Source organism: Myodes glareolus, chromosome 2 (genome assembly GCF_982192425.1).
Source record: "Myodes glareolus chromosome 2, mMyoGla1.1, whole genome shotgun sequence".
NCBI classification, from domain to species: Eukaryota; Metazoa; Chordata; class Mammalia; order Rodentia; family Cricetidae; genus Myodes; species Myodes glareolus.
In genome coordinates this window covers 101,125,453-101,139,405 of record NC_142027.1, presented here as the reverse complement: position 1 = coordinate 101,139,405, position 13,953 = coordinate 101,125,453, and the positions used below count along the sequence as shown (strand labels likewise).

Sequence of the window (13,953 nt, the reverse complement as noted above, 5' to 3'; positions counted from 1 at the left end):
CACATGCATGTGTCTTAAAGCTTGACCCATTTACATCTGTTATTTTTTTTTTGACATCTATTTTTACTACGGGGAGGACTTGTTGAAGTCGCTTCTCCCCTTTAGCGTCTAAACTGGGTGTGGTGATGCTCGCCTGTAATTCCAGCACTGGTGAGATGGAGGTAGGATCAGAAGTTCAAGGTCATCCTCAAATATATAGCACTTCTACTTATATTAGTTGTAAGCAGTGGGCTGTAAACAAAGGCACAAATGTCAAAATCCACCTCACCATAGATCTGGAGAGAAAGCTCAACAGTTCAGAGCACCTGCTGCTTTTAGAGGACCAGGGTTCCATTCTAAGCACCCCCATCTAACTGTCTGTAACTCCAGCTCCAGCGGATCTGATGCCATCTTCTGGCCTCCATGGGTACCAGTGTGGTACACACACACACACACACACAATTCTTTTTTAAAAGTCTACCCTACCACCGACAAAATAAAGCTGTTTTTCTTTCTTGGAACAAGTGAAAACATGTAAATCTATAGTCTTCTTGGTGAATAAATGAACAGGCCAAGTGGAAACTATCCTGTCGATTCCGATTTCATCTGTCTTCTTAAGTGTTTGTGAAGTAACCCCATACCCTAACAGTTGCAGAAGAGATACAGGATAGTTTTTTCTTGAAATTGGATTCGTGAGCACTCATTCACACAACATTAAACTGTCGTTGCTACACAGAACTATATAAGCAAGAAAATCGACAAGTAGGTCCCATCTTTGCTTCATTTTCATACAGAAAGAACTAATGTGATGGCACAGGCCAATAATCTTGCATTTAGGATGTAGAAACTGTAGGCTAGCCTAGGCTACACCATGAGACCCTGTTTCCAAAAAGGTGTTGTTGCTCCTTTCAATACTCAAAGCAGGGTCTCAAATAGCCCAGCCTAGCCTCGGAATCACAGTGTAGTCAAGAATGGCCTTGAATTCCTGATCCTTCTATTTTCACCTTCCAAATTCTGGGATAGCCTGTGCACCGCTAGGCTCAGGAATTCTCAGTTAAGCCATTCCCAAAGCTGGCTTTGATGTCACACCCGCTAAATCCCAAACTACCTCACCATGGTACAAGCCAAGATTGTAGTTAGATTTTTTAAAAAAGTCCAAACTAAAGCCACTATTGCAGCATTATTTTATAAACAAGAAGAAAAAAAATAACAAGACACTTGTTTTTCAGCTCTGGAGAAACATACTGCAATCTAGACCTTCATTTTAAAGTGAAAATACTCAACTCTGCTGAGGGCATATTTTGTTGTTGGTCATCTGCAAATTAGGTGAAAATAGCAAAGGCAAGTATGAAAATAAACTGTCTGTTCGCTTGACTAAGCCCTTTCTGGACCAAATAGTATTTGTTAGTTTTCCTGTTTTGATTTGGTCCCGATGTTATATTAAAAGTTTTCACTCGGGGGGCTGGAGAGATGGCTCAGTGGTTAAGAGCATTGTCTGCTCTTCCAAAGGTCCTGAGTTCAATTCCCGGCAACCACATGGTGGCTCACAACCATCTGTAATGGAGTCTGGTGCCCTCTTCTGGCCTGCAGGCATACACACAGACAGAATATTGTATACATAATAAGTAAATAAATAAATATTTAAAAAAAGTTTTCACTCGGTTTGTAAAACTGTATGCAAGTTAAAACTGAGTAGAAATGTCAGAAACAGAAATTTATGCTGGACATGCAAATGTGTGTGTGTGTGTATGTGTGTGTGGTGTATGTGTGGTGTATGTGTGGTGTATGTGTATGTGGTGTGTGTAGTGTATGTGTGTAGTGTGTGGATGTGTGTGTGTGCATGGTGTATGTGTGCATGGTGTGTGTGTATGTAGTGTGTATGTGGTGTGTATGTATGGTATGTGTATTGTGTGTATGTAGTGTGTATGTGTATATGGTGTGCATGTGTGTATGTATGTATGTGTGTGGTATATGTGGGTGTGTGGTGTGTGTGGTGTACACATTTATGTGTGTCAGTGAGGGTGGGTTCCTCACAGTAAGTGTCTGGAGGTCAGAGAGGCACGTCTGTCTGTCTTGTCTGAGGCAGGTCTCTATTGTTTTGCTGATGCACACAGGCTGGACAGCCCACAGGCTCCCAGGGACTCTCCTGGTTTAACTGCACAGCAGATGCTCTTACCCGATCAACCATCTTCTTGGGCCCTCATTGCTTTTTTTTTTTCATTTTTTAATTTTCTTTATTCTTTTCTTCTTGTTTTTTTTAATTACACCTCCTCCTCAATAAAGACTGTAAAATGAAGATCCTAAAACCAAGTTTGAAGATTATATATGTTTTATGTACACACACACACACACACACACACACACACACACACACATTATATGGTTGGTTGGTTTGTTATAGCTTTGGAGTGTTCTATCTGTGTCAGGGTCTCAACTGTGTAGCCCTGAGTGGCCTGGAACTCTCTGTAGACCAGGCTGACCTTAAACTCAGGGAGACTCACTGCCTCTGCCTCCCCAGTACTGGGATGAAGGAGGTTTAAATACTCCAGAAGTCTTTTTAGCATGTGGGAGGCAGCATAGGAGGGCCCAGAAGATGGTTAAGTGTGGACACTGGGTTAAAAGTAGGAGGTGCTGGGGCCGGAGAGTTGGCTCCATAGGTAAAGTGAGGAGCCGAGTTCAGATCCCCAGCACCCAAGCAAAATGTTGAGTAAAGCATTGTGTGCTGTAACCCCAGAACTGAGGAGCCAGAGACAGACGGACGGGCTTGCTGGTCAGCCTCACCTTATCAGCCCCAGTCCAAGTGAGACGATGTATCAGAAAATAAGATGGAGAGAGATTGCGTAAGACATCTGATATTGATCCCTGGCTTACACACACATGTGCATGTACACTCTTATGTGTGCATTCATACACCATACACACACCACACACACACACCACATACCCACATATATACATCAAACACACACATATACCACACACATACATACAACACACATACACACCACACACACCCCATACACACACACACCATATATGCCCCACACCCCCACACCACCCCCATACCTCACACCCCACATACACCCCGCACACACACACCCCACATACACACACACACACACACACACACACACACACACACACACACACAGTAAGAGCTGTTAGATACGTCCCTAGGAAAATGCTCCAGGACTCACAAGTGTCCTCAGCTTTCAGAGTCACCCAGCTTTAAGTGCCACTTGGAAAGCAGCCTAAGGAGAAATTCCAGTCTTGAGACTCCCCAACCCTGTAACAGGGCCCTTGAGGCTAGCCTCACAGAGTGTTGCCTCTTAGGAGCCAGGAAAATGGTGGCTGAGAAGTGGGTAAGGGTGGGGGAAGGGTTATGCTATTACAAACCAATCTGAACGCTTGTTTCTCTGGGAGGAAAAAGCCAAGCCAACTTCCAAATGTTATGTTAAACTGCAACGGCAAGCACTCCAACTAAGCTTTATACCCCGGTTCAACTGTTCTGCCTTCTCTCGTTTGCTCGTATTTAAATCTCTCTTATAGCAATCTCTGTAGCACGAATAATAAAAACCCAGAGACAGATATTGGGATTCAAACTGAAGATCAGAGAAGCAAAGCAGCCAGCCACTGGCCCTTACCTCTACCTTAGACCAAAATGGGTTATCCTGCCTCCATGAATCCTCAGGCTGAGCCTGAGACCTCTCATCTTCTATTCCTCTCTAGTGCTGGGATTAAAGTTGTGCACCACCACCACGGCCTGTATGGCTGACTAGTGGGGCTGCTTTGCATTCTGATCTTCAGGCAAGCTTTATTTATTAAAACACAAATACTGTACCACCATAAATCCTATACCCACCAGCAGAAAACAAATGCATAAGAGTGATCTTTAAATTAACATTTATTTATTGCCGGGAGGGGCCCTGTGCCACGGCATGGTTGCCGAGGTCAGAGGAGAACTCTCAGGGGTCCTCTTTCTCCTTGCACCGTGTGTGTCCTGCAGATCGAACTCGGGTCATCAGGCTTGATGGCAAGTGTCTTTACTGGCTGTAGCCCTAGCTGGCTCCAACTCCATATACAGCCAGTGCTGGTCTTGAACTTCAGATCCTACCAGTTCCATCTCCTGAGCACTGGGATTACAGACATGCCCCCCTGTGTCCGGCTCCTGTAAGAGTGGCTTTATGCTGGCTAAAATGTCTCTGGAAAATATTAACTTCAGAGTTAGCTGGATGGCTGAGAATAAAATTCCAGCAGGACAGGGATATTTATTTGCAACACTTCTGTGTTTTTAAAACCAAATTCCAGTGCTGGGTGGTGGTGCAAGCTTTTAAACTCATCAGAGACAGGTTGATCTCTGAGTTCAAGGCCAGATCTCTGAGCTGGTTCCAGGACGGCCAGGGCTACACAAAGAAACACAGTCTCAAAACAACCAAAAAAAAAAAGATTTATTTTAAAAACCAGATTTCAAAGCAAAACAAGCAAACAAAAACAATTTGCCTGTCCCCTCATGTACAATCCAGAGTTTAAGGGCGCCTGAAATCTTTGGAAAAACCCTTGGTCCCTGCTTGCTTTTGTCCCACTACTTTTATGGAGGAAAAAAAGGAAAAACAAGAGCAAAACCACTCATTGTACCTGGGTATGGTGGTGCACATCTTTAATCTCTTTTACCTCTGAGGAAGTAGAGGCAGGTGGGTCTTTTTTGTGAGGTTAAGGCCAGCATGGTCTCTCATAGGGAGCTCCAAGCCAGCCAGGGCTAAATTTTAAAATCCTGTCGCAAAATAAGACAGAAACCTCTTGTGATTAGTATTTTCAGCTTGGCAGAATCTAAAAGCACCAAGGAAACAAAGCTCGGGGCACATATCTGAGAAATTATCTAGGTTAAGTTAATTAAAGTGAGAAGATCCACCATGAATGTGGGTGGTCCCATCCCCTGGACTGGGGTCCCAGACCAAAGGAAAAGGAGAAAGCGAGCCGGGCACCAGCGTTCATCCCTTCCTGCTTCCCGACCAAAGGCGATGTGACCAGCTGCCTCCTTGTCCTGCCACCACGATAGACTGCCCCTTCCAACTGTGAGCCACAGTAAACCTGTCCTTCCTTAAGTCGCATTTGTCAAACATTTTGTCACAGCACAGAGACAAGTGACTATACACCCACACATCAGCCAATGATGAGAACTGATTTTATTGGGTGATTTTTTTGAAAGGCATTGCCTGCCAGGGGAGCTTACAGAAGTCATCGGGACCTACCCACCACCACCAAAGAACAAAGAGCCACAGACCATTGCATTTCCTCAAGCAAGGAGCACATTGCAGAAGCGCTTCGGGGAGGGGGACTCAGGAACTTAGTTCAGGATCGGTTGGGGAGCTTCCTGGTCCTGGGGCTTTGGAGATCTTCTGGCAGAATGCCCCTTCCACTCTTTCTTCCACAGACTTGGGCTTTAAGAATGCACCATTTCCTGGAATTCTAGAATGGAAGAAGAGAGAACAGACTCGGTGTGTGGCAGGGGTGCTGTCCCCTGGAGAGTTCTGAAGAGAGGGAAAAAAAGATGAACCAATTTCTCAGAGAAGCACTGTCCAATTCAGGACAAGCCTGAAGACACCGTGAACACTAGTGAGCATCAGGGGAGTTGGCAACATCCCATCTGGCCTTCTGTGTTCTTTTTTAGGTAAGGTCTCTCTGGGCAGCTCCAGCTGGCCTCAAATTGACTAGCCTCCTGCCTCTCAGTCTCTGAAGTACTGATGTTGTCAGTGCTTGCTGAATGTCTAGTTTGCTGTACATAATTTTTTGAGACAGTGTGTAATGTAGACTACTGATCTCAAACTTTCTGTAAAGCCAAGGATATCCTTGAACCCGTCTACTTATCCCTCCATTAAGCATCCCTACAATGCTTTCACACTGCAGGTGTGGGGTTGCAAGCCTGTGCAGCAACATCTATGTGTGTGCATGTACGCATATGTGTGCATGTGTGTGGATGCAGATGTATAGACATGGGTGGAAGCCAACGGCTGGCATCAGGAACCCTTCTCAATTGCTTTCCACCATACGTATTGAGGTAGGGTCTCTCACTTGAACCCAGAACTTACCGATCCATCTAATCTAGCTTGCCAAGGACCCAGGGATCCCCTGTCTCCCCACTTCTCAAGTGAGGCTTCATTTACATGGGTCCTGGGAATCCGAACTTTGGTCCTTATACTTGCATGGAGGATGCTTTAGGCCTGCTGACCTATCACCCCAGTCCCATGCATAATTGTATTTAACAAATATCATCACATCTATGGCCCCTTGGGTTAGAGCTCAACTCAGCCATCTTTCTCCAGCAATGAAGGAATGTGTAGTGACATTTCATTTGTATTTTAATAAATAAAGCTTGCCTGAGGATCAGAAAAGCAAACCAGCCAGCCACTGGCTTTTACCTCAACCTCAGTCCAAAATGGCGATCCTACCTCCAGGAATCTCAGAATGAGACTAAGAGCTGTCTGCTCCCGTTTTATATTCCTCTCTAGTGCTGGGATTAAAGGTGTGCATCACTACTCCCTGGCTTCTATGGCAAGCTAGTGTGGCTACTGGGATTAAAGGTGTGTGTCACCACTGCCTGGTCTGTAAGGCTGAAGTGCAGCTGTTTCACCTTTCTGATCCTCAGTGATCCTCAGGCAAGCTTTATTTATTACAGTACAAATGAACCATCACTACATTTAGGAATTTGGTATAATTGTTCACTGTAAACATGTGGTGTGTTGTCTGATTCATCTCAGATAAACCCGGGAGGTAGCCATAGTATTCAACAGAGTAGAACTTTAAACAGATTTTCCTCCACTGAGCCCTAACCTTAGCCTTCCTCCAAAATTTATATTACTGGAAGATGATTTGATCATCTTTTCTGTGAGAGATAATGGTGTGTGTGTGTCTGTCTGTCTGTCTGTCTGTCTGTGTCTGTGTGTGTGTCTATGTCTGTATGTGTGTGCCTGTGTCTGTGTATATGTATGTGTGTGTGTGTGTCTGTCTGTGTCTGTGTGTATGTATGTGTGTGTATCTCTGTGTGTGTGTGTGGTGTGTATGGTATGTAGAGCTGTGAGCCCACAGAGACCAGAGGAAGGTGGCAGGTGGGCAGGTGTCTCACACTATCTCTGTCCACCTACTTCCCTTGAGAGAGGGTCTCTCACTGAGCCTGAAGCGAGAGTCAAAGACTGCAAGCTGCAATGGTCCCCCTATCTCCACTGCAGACAACACTAGGGGTACAGGTTTGTCTGTGGCCATGCCTAGCTTTCTACATGGGCGTTGAGATCCGATCTCAAGCCCTCATGCCTGTGCAGGAGGCCTTCTTACCCACCCGGCGTCTCTCAAGCCCTCACACAACTAAACTGTGGCTGGTGCACAGTGAAGTTGAAACTGCCATCCGCTCAGAATCTTTCAGGGTTGTGGCTTTTTGGAAATTACATTTTAAGTTTGAGAAAAGGTCTTACTTCCCTAGCCAAGGGTAGCCCAGGATTCATGATATAGCCTGGTCTCATACTCCACAGCTTTCCAAATGCTGGTATTACGCACATGTGCCACCAAGCCGGGCTTCCTGCTGCTGTTTAAATGCATCAAGCTTCCTTTGTCTGAGCTGTGTTATCGAGGACCCACAAAGCTGTGTGAACTCACGTGGTGAATTATGATAACATATTTCGATAAGGACCTAAGGTCGGGCGTGTGACATATGCCCACAAAGTACAGAACCAGGGAGGTGGTGGCAGGAGAGTCAGGAACTCAAAGTCAGCTCCAGCTCCAGATGAAGTTCAAGGCCAGCTAGGGCTGTACACGAGACCCTGCCCCAGATAGACAAACAAATGTTCGTCAGCGTTTTCAGTGTCTCTAATTAGTGCCACAGCCAGGATGTCCCTGCACCCTCCTCCTCTGAGTCATGGTGTAAACAGAAATGTACGCAGCTTCATAAAATCAAACAGAAACAATCTTATGACATTTGAATCTAGGCTCTGCATGTAGATGCTGTCATGAATAGTACCTGGCTTATTTGCTCTTTATTGTCTCTGGTGTGCCGGTGATGCTGGTGCTGGTGGTAATCATGGTGGTGGTGCTGGTGGTGCTAGTACTGGTGGTACTGGTGGTACTGGTGGTACTGGTGGTACTGGTGGTGGTGGTTGTGGTAGTGATGGTACTGGTGGTGGTGGTGGTAGTAGTGGTGGTAATGGTGGTGGTAATCATGGTGGTGGTGCTGGTGGTTGTGGTAGTGATGGTACTGGTGGTGGTGGTCATGGTGGTGGTGGTAGTCGTGGTGGTGGTGGTGATGGTGGTGGTAGTCATGGTGGTGGTGCTGGTGGTTGTGGTAGTGATGGTAGTAATGGTGGTGGTGTTCATGGTGGTGGTGGTGGTGGTGGTCATAGTGGTAGTTGTGGTGGTGGTCATGATGGTGGTGGTAGTCATCATGGTGATGGTGGTGGTGCTGGCCATGGTGGTCGTGGTGGTCTTGTTGTTGGTAGTGGTGGTGGTCTTGGTAGTGGTGGTGGTGGTGGTGGTGGTGGTGGTGGTGGTGTGTGTGTGTGTGTGTAAGTGCCCATGCATACGTGTGTACATGTACATGTAGAAGCTAGAAGCTAACATCATCATTGCCCTCAACCCATATTTTCCGAGACAGGGTCTCTCACAGAGACCTAGGCTGACTGATTTGGGTGGGCTGGGTGGTGAGGAGGCCCCCAGGATCTGCCTGTCTCCATGCTTCCCCCTCCACCAGGCGCTGTTACCACAGACGCATGCCATCATGCCCAGCTTTCAACATGGCTGATGATGGGGATCTGAACTCAGGTCCTAGCACTTGTGCAGCAAACACTTTTGCCTGAACCTCCTCCCAGTCCCTGTCCTCTGTTTAATACATCCGCTGGTAGTCAGTGAACTGCCTTTGTTTAAACCCTGGCAGACATCCCTTGCATTATTTTCAGGCTGGGCTAAAGCACCTTGCAAAATAGTTCGGAAGGCCAGTGGTTCATCAGGGGAACCATTTTCTCTGAGTTCATAGTTAGTGACTAGTTCACAGTTTATGTTATATTATGTAACACAGAAGTGTGTGTGTGTGTGTGTGTGTGTGTGTGTGTGTGTGTGTGTATATGTGTGTTTTGAGGCAGAGTCTCACTCTATAATCCTGGCAGGCCTTGAGCTCCTTATGTAGCCCAGGCTGGCTTCAAACTCACTGAAATCCTCCTACCTCAGCCTCTAAAGTGCCGGGATTACAGGTGTCAGCGCTTGCCTTCCAGAATTATGTGTGCACATGTGGATGTCAGAAGACAACTTTTGGAGGCTGGTTCTCTCCTCCCACCATGTAGGTGCTAGGAATTGAATTCAGGTCGCCAGACTTGGCAGCAAGAGACTTTTTTTCACTGAGCCATCTCAACATCCCTATCCCAGAATCTGTGCCCTGGGGGGAGGGCAGTGCTGGGGATCAAATTCAAACATGCTAAGCACATGTCAAACCCGTGAGCTATATCCCCCAGTGATACGACATGTTTATGAACAATCGGCATGCTTGCTCGATCCCATTCTGCAGACGAGAAGACTGAATTCACCAGAACTCAGGAAAGGGGTTTATCCCAGAAGCCCCCTTGGGTACCGCCTCTGCGTGTCTTACACTGCATTCAGGCGCAGACCTACCGTCGGCCCCAATCTTCCCGTCTCCGTCGTTGTCCGCCGCGGCCATCAAGGACTTGGTCTCTGACTCAGTCAGCTCTCTGGCATCGCTCTGGAACTTCTGGAGGAAAAACCTACAGCATCCCCGCCCCCCAAAAGGCTGGTGGCGAGTTCCTGAAAGACCTTGTGCTCTCTGCTCCTCCCTCCCTCTCTCCCTCCCTCCCTCTTCCCCTCCTCCCTTTCTTCCCTGTCCCCTTCCCCTTTCTTTGCCCTCTCTTCCTTCCTTTGAGTCCATGTGTCTGACAGCCACAAACATCAGTCAAAGCCTGGGCGGCAGAGTATTTTCCTTTGCCATAGAAACCAACGCCAGCTGTCTATTTTTTTAAGAGCTTTGCTAAGTTCCATTTGCCATAGGAGATCCCTTGAACTAATCACTCATTGTACCTTGTCTCCAGTGCTACATTTAGTGCCCCAAGTGGGTAAAAGTGTAACCAGTTGACACTCTTTATGGACCGCAGACGAATATCCAGTGCCAGAGCTGGCCGTGGAGGAAGTGGCGCGCACACAGGGTACCTTGCACCCCAGCCCCTTTCAGCCATGTTGAATCACTCAGTACCCAGCTTACTTGAGTTCATCTTCGTCCAAGTATCCACTCTGGTCATTGTCTATGAACCGGAAGACATCCTTCACTTGGCTGGCAGACATCTTAGAGAGGCCTGATGTCTGGAAGAACTTCTGTGGTTCGAAAGTGTCTGGGTCTAAAGAACAGAGAGGTTATCCCGACTCTAGGTGGCTCCCACTCTGTGTTTGTGCCTGGGAGGCAGAAGCACAGGCTGCTGAAGTACTTTTCTATCGTCGCTCGAGCTACGTGGGTGCTTGACTTTCCTTAGACTCAGAGAGCCAAGACTGGGTGGTCTGTGATGTCACCTTCTCCCCCGTGCCCCGGGTTGCCCTCTCCACTTGGTTTTGCCCACCTCTCCTGACTCTGCTCTGTGCCTTCACCTATCTCCCCTCACCCAGCAAAGTGCACCCAAGTCCACAGTACCACGGCTGTGATTGGTGGAAAACAGTGGATTCAAACAGGCTCAAGGGAATAAGTACATTGACTTGCTCTTGTTTGTTTGTGGCTAGCCTGGAACCCACTATATAGCTCAGGCTGACCCTTAGTATTGAACTATAACCCCATCCTTTCTACTGAGGTGTTTTTTTTTTTCTTCAGTACTGCAAATTGAACTCAGGGCCTTGTGCTTGCAAAGCAAGCACTCTGCCACTGAGTTACGTTCCCATCCCCCCACTGACGTTTTCTCCCCCTCCTTGAGTAAATGCCTCTCCTCTTATGTAAACATAACCCCATGCTCAGGTCTCAGAATTCCTGCCCTGTTAGTGGTCTAACCTGCAGCAGTTCCACTGACGGATTCAGCGACTCTTTCAACAAAGGTCACATTTTAATCCTCGCTGCTTCGCTGGAGGTGGGAATCCATGCCTGCCTCATGCCTCCCTTCAACTCTATTATGGTTTTTGCTTGTTTGACTGTTTTTGAGACAAGGGTTCACGTAGTCCAGGCTGTGTAGCCAGGAATGATCTCGAACTCTTGGTCCTCCTGCCTCCATTTCCCTAGTGTGAGGAACGCGGGTGTGTGTCACCCGTCTTTGCCATGCTGGGAATGGAACCCAGACCCCTGTACACGCCAGGCGGGCACCCTAGCCGCTGAGCCGCAGCCACAGCCCAGTGTGTTTATTCTGGGACGAGCTGTCACCCGTAGTCCAGGCTCCCCGGAACTTGTTACCCTGCTCCGGGCCCCCAAAGTGCCACCACGCCCTGCTCCTCCAGTCCCCCTTCACCTTGGCATTCCTGCAGGGCCGCCGCGATGTCATCAGCACTGAGCACATCCGTGATGCTCATTCTCCACCTGACCACACAGAACAAAGGAGATGTGAGCAATGGGGACGGGGAGACGGGCAGGGCAAGAACACGCATTCTCAGTGTCTCGCCCAACACTGGGTATTTCCAGATTCCTACAATGTGATAAGCACCTGTTAAGTGATAGGACAGAATACCAAGCCAAACCCAGATACAGAAAATACCCCCAGCACTCTTGTCTCCACGATTTCTCCTGAATTCACTCCAAAACTGACATGTGAGGGGAATCAAAAGACCAGGCTGGGCTTGGTGTGCACACCTGTTACCCCAGTACTCAGGAGGCAGGAGGATCAAGAGTTCAAGGGCATCCTTGGCTATGTAACGAACTCCAACCCAGTCTGAGCGACATGGCCCAGGCTTTAAATAATCTAAAACCAAATAAAAGTTATTTTCTTAAGGCCCAATCTTCTCGTAAAGATTATACTTACCTCATCAACCAGCATAGGCAGCTACGAGACATTTAAACAATTCACCATGTTATAAACACAACAGCTTGGTCGCACATCAGCCAGAGAATTGCAACACTGCAGACCCCATGGAAGACTAAGCCCATGCCGCAGACAGGCCTCCCGCATGACAGGCAAGTTTCTGAATGGAAAATCTACACATCTAATACAGTGCGTGTAGGGAAAGAGACCTGGGGGTCTGGGAGGCCCACCGGCTACTCACCAATTTAGATTTAAAGTCAAGAGGGGGGAAGAGTTGTAGAACAAGAGACAAACAAACCCGATGGGTCTCCTCTGCCTTTTATAGGATTGAAACTGTGATCGTTACAACCTCTTAGATTTCATGTTCAAGGATCAAGTGTGTGTAGCTCGAGTGTCTTTACCTTAGTAACGAAACCGTGCTCACTCCCTCTCTCTCTTTTCTATTTATAGAAATGTGGGGAGGAACAGCCAACTCAAAGAAAAAAAAGAAACTCAACAGGCATTAACTAAGGTTTCGGGTCTGCAAATGAAGCTAGCTAGTGAAGTGTGGAAAAGATACTGGAGACCTGCTGGGATGGGCGCTCTGTGAACTGAAGATTCCCCAGATGTTAGCAGCTGGGGTTTGGGCATGTCTGTCTTCAGTGTATGTGTGCAGATGTGTGAGGTTGACATCAGTCTAGGGTGGAAAACCTCAAAAGTCAGTATCATCAAAAGCTTGGTTACATAATTCTCTCTCTCTCTCTCTCTCTCTCTCTCTCTCTCTCTCTCTCTCTCTCTTCTTTTGTTTTTTGTTTTTCCAGACAGGATTTCTCTGTGTATCCCTGGCTGTCCTGGAACAGACCAGGCTGGCCTCGTCACAGCGATCCACCCACCTCTGAGTGCTGGGATTACAGGTGTGCGCCACCACCGTCCGGCGCATAATATTCCCAACATCATCTTGATTTGGACATTGTCCTGCTAAATCTGAAACCACACATGACAAAAATGTGCCCGTTTTAACTTTTGTTGTGTGACCCAGTCGTCTGTTCCAGGCTGATCACACACTCACACGCACCTAAGAATGACGTTGAACTTCCGAGCCTCTTGCCTCCACCTCACCTCCAGAGTGGAGGCTGGGATTCTAGTGTATCCCACCGTGCAGTGCTGAGGGTGGATCCCGGGCCTCCTGCCTGCTAGGCAAGTGCTCCACCAGCTGAGGCCCATTCCCAGACCCAACAGTTTTCCTTTTTGAAATGATATTTTTCTGTGTTGTCCCAGGAGGGTTGGCAATCCTGTGGATCATGGTTTCAGTTTCTTAACTCTGGGGCGGGGGGGGGGGGGAATATATGTGTGTTTACATGTTTGATGTTTGTGTGTGCTCACACGTGTGTGTAGACAGAGGTCAATGTCCAGTGTTTGTCTCGCTTGCCCTCCACTTCATTTTTTGGTAGCCTCTCAATGAACCTAGCACCCTAGGATTTACAGCTGGACAACTCCCAGGAACCCTTGTGACTCCACCTCCCCAGTCGGGAGTGGGGCTTAGAAGCTGTTGATGTAGGTTCTTGTTCTCAGGGGTGGGTCCTCACGCTTGTGCAGCAGGAGCATCACCCCCGAGCCATCTCCCCAAGCCTCCTCACTTCTTCGAAGTGTGCACACAGGACAGTCGAGCCAGCTGTGTGCGCTGTGCGCTAAAACTGAATAACCTTTTCATTCCGAAAAACTGAAGTTCTATGTTTCTTGAACTTTAAGCCCTGCTGCCTCAGCCTTCTGAGTAGCTGCAATTACAGGCTTGCACCACCAAACCCGCCTCAACGTTTCCTTCTTCTTAAATGCTGGGTTCAAATGAGCTTGTCTGTCTTAATATATTTATTTATTTTTAATTGTGTGCATACGGGCATTTGCCTGCATGTAAATCAGTGCCCTGGAAGAGAGCATTGAATTCCCTGGAACTGAAGTTATAGACAGTCAAGAACCACCATGTGGGTACTGGGAACAGAACCAGTTCCTCTACAAAAGTAACCAGTGCTCT

General features: G+C 47.5%; 1 protein-coding gene across 1 annotated transcript; it reads right to left on the bottom strand.

Annotated features, from left to right (window-relative positions):
• Window positions 1-5,144: 5,144 nt before the first annotated feature.
• On the bottom strand, window positions 5,145-12,334 carry LOC125402152 (oncomodulin). Its single transcript, XM_048436705.2, has 5 exons — window positions 12,187-12,334; window positions 11,439-11,506; window positions 10,223-10,355; window positions 9,622-9,731; window positions 5,145-5,445 (listed from the first exon to the last, which is right to left on the bottom strand). Exons 2-5 carry the CDS (start codon window positions 11,497-11,499, stop codon window positions 5,420-5,422), a joined length of 330 nt encoding a protein of 109 aa, XP_048292662.1. The 5' UTR covers window positions 11,500-11,506; window positions 12,187-12,334; the 3' UTR covers window positions 5,145-5,419.
• Between the last annotated feature and the right edge of the window lie 1,619 nt (window positions 12,335-13,953).